Source organism: Dendrobates tinctorius, unplaced genomic scaffold, assembly GCF_039654945.1.
Source record: "Dendrobates tinctorius isolate UK_male_01 unplaced genomic scaffold, ASM3965494v1 ptg000504l, whole genome shotgun sequence".
Lineage (NCBI taxonomy): Eukaryota > Metazoa > Chordata > Amphibia > Anura > Dendrobatidae > Dendrobates > Dendrobates tinctorius.
This window is the reverse complement of record NW_027362163.1, coordinates 502223-505031: the sequence shown is the minus strand read 5'-3', so window position 1 is coordinate 505031 and position 2809 is coordinate 502223. Positions and strand designations below refer to the sequence as shown.

The 2809-nt window shown below is 35.9% G+C and overlaps 1 protein-coding gene across 1 annotated transcript; it reads left to right on the top strand.

Moving 5' to 3' along the window:
- The first annotated feature begins 204 nt into the window (after positions 1-204).
- On the top strand, positions 205-2606 carry LOC141078116 (uncharacterized). The gene has a single exon (XM_073564955.1). It carries the CDS (start codon positions 205-207, stop codon positions 1657-1659), a length of 1455 nt encoding a protein of 484 aa, XP_073421056.1. The 3' UTR covers positions 1660-2606.
- The last annotated feature ends 203 nt before the right edge of the window (positions 2607-2809 follow it).

Genomic DNA, 2809 nt, shown 5'->3' with positions numbered 1-2809 from the left:
TTTATTCAATGTTTGGGAGGCAGAATGAACAAACAGTTGAACACCACACACTACTGGTTCATCCAACAAGGTTTTCTATTAGACTGTGAACTGTCATTGTCTTGGTAAATAGTTAAAGTTTTTTACATAGCTTGCCATTTTTATGGACAGTTTAAGTTGAAATATTCAAAAATATGAAACTCAAGAATATTTTATTAAAAAAAAATGTTTTTTATCTTAGCAGATGACTGTACCAGGAGATCAGAGGGACAGCTGACATCTTCAATTTTTAAATCTGATGATCTTGAGATCCTACAAGATACAACTGAAGTGATTACTGTTACTCCAGATATATCATCATCTATTTACAGCAAAGATCTGTCTGATCCTATGAAACAGATCCCACCTTCCGATTCATTACTTACTACTAAGGAAAATCAAAGTCACAAAAGAAGCATGAAAAAACAAACTGGTCCTAAAGCAAAGAAGTCATTTTCATGTTCAGAATGTGGGAAATGTTTTAACAAGAAATCTCATTTTGTTGCACACCAGAGAACTCACACAGGGGAGAAGCCTTTTTCCTGTTCAGAATGTGGGAAAAGTTTTATAAATACATCAAATCTTATTGCACATCAGAGAACTCACACAGGGGAGAAGCCTTTTTCATGTTCAGAATGTGGGAAATGTTTTAGCTGGAAAAAACTATTGGTTAATCACCATAGAATTCACACAGGGGAGAAGCCTTTTTCCTGTTCAGAATGTGGGAAATGTTTTAACCGGAAATTAGATTTGGTTAATCACTATAGAACTCACACAGGGGAGAAGCCTTTTTCCTATTCAGAATGTGGGAAATGTTTTAACCAGAAAGGGAATCTTGATGAACACCAAAGAACCCACACTGGAGAGAAGCTTTTTTCATGTTCAGAATGTGGGAAATGTTTTACTCAGAATTCAAGTCTTGTTACACATGAGAAAATTCACACAGCAGAGAAGCCATATTCATGTTCAGAATGTGGGAAATGTTTTAAATGGAAATCACAATTGGTTAATCACCATAGAACTCACACAGGGAAGAAGCCTTTTTCCTGTTCAGAATGTGGGAAATGTTTTAACTGGAAATCACAATTGGTTAATCACCATAGAACTCACACAGGGGAGAAGCCTTTTTCCTGTTCAGAATGTGGGAAATGTTTTAACTGGAAATCACAATTGGTTAATCACCATAGAACTCACACAGGGGAGAAGCCTTTTTCCTGTTCAGAATGTGGGAAATGTTTTAACTGGAAATCACAATTGGTTAATCACCATAGAACTCACACAGAGAAGAAGCCTTTTTCCTGTTCAGAATGTGGGAAATGTTTTAACTGGAAATCACAATTGGTTAATCACCATAGAACTCACACAGGGGAGAAGCCTTTTTGCTGTTCAGAATGTGGGAAATGTTTTGCACTTAAATCACATTTTGTTACTCACCAGAGAACTCACACAGGGGAGAAGCCTTTTTCCTGTTCAGAATGTGGGAAATGTTTTAACAATAAATCAGATTGTGTTCAGCACCAGAGAACTCACACAGCAGAAAAGCCATATTCATGTTCAGAATGTGGGAAATGTTTTAGCAAGAAATCAAATTGTGTTAAGCACCAGAGAACTCACACAGAGGAAAAGCCTTTTTCCTGTTAATGTGGGAAATATTTTAACCAGAAAGCGCTTCTTGATCACCATCAGAGCAGTCACACAGAGGAGAAGCCTTTTTCATTTTCTTAATGTGGGAAATGTTTTACTTGGAAATCAACTGTTAATAAACATCAGAGACGTCACATAGGGGAGAAGAATTTTTTATGTTCATAGTGTTGGAATAGTTTTAATCAAAATTGAATCTTCTTAAAGGGATTGTCTCTTGTCATTCCTCATGTTTTCTGACAAAAGGATTAAACTAAACCTTATTAATTCCAAATATAAAACTATACCCATAATTCACCCCCTGAAGGTTAAGCAATAGGTGACTAATAGAAAAAACATGTACCCCACATCTCAGTATATAGGGTGAGGTGATGTATTGACACTCATTCTCCAAGCCTCTAATTTCTATGGATTTCATCATCCTCACTAAAGGCTTCATCAGGAGACTATTTAATATTGAAAAAGATTCCATGATTAAGCCCTTTCAGGGTGAAACGCGTAGGAAAGTGCTCCCCTCCATATGCCTCTTTATGTTGTTTTTACTTGATGGTAAGAAGATTTTATATTTTCAATAAAGCAATTGTTATTTTATCTCCTGGAGATGCTGGAATATCTTTTTCTATGTTGTGCATGCACTATACACCCCGGTCAGGGTGTTTCCGTGCGTCGGAGGTGTGATAAGGAGTGAAGAGGGGTGAGCAGAAAATTTCCTTTTGTGCACTATTTAATATTGACCTATTTTTTTTTTTTTTAATTCGTTTATTGAACTATAAACAAGTGTACTGCATCCATACTGGTATATAATTTTAAGCATAATATTAATGCACATATATTTCACACTGCATTAAAATGTACAGCAAAATGTAAATACCAGTTGCATACAAATAAAGCAAAACATAATATGCATTAAATCACAGTGGCCTTGTGTTATTATTCCAGTGATGAGATCTACCTGACTACTAAATCATACCTACATCTACGAGAACAAAAAAAAAAAACTATTCCGCAGCCTACTTACACACACTTAGTTGTTTATTATGTGACATCTACACTCTGCAAAGTAAGGTGAGAGGAATTCCACCTCTCCCATATCTTGTCGAATTTACCTGGGCACCCTCTATTCTGATATAACGGGCACTCATATGGAATA

What these genes read in the sequence shown, in the direction of transcription:
- LOC141078116 (XM_073564955.1), top strand. Translation starts at nt 205, where the DNA reads ATGTTTTTTATCTTAGCAGATGACTGTACCAGGAGATCAGAGGGACAG.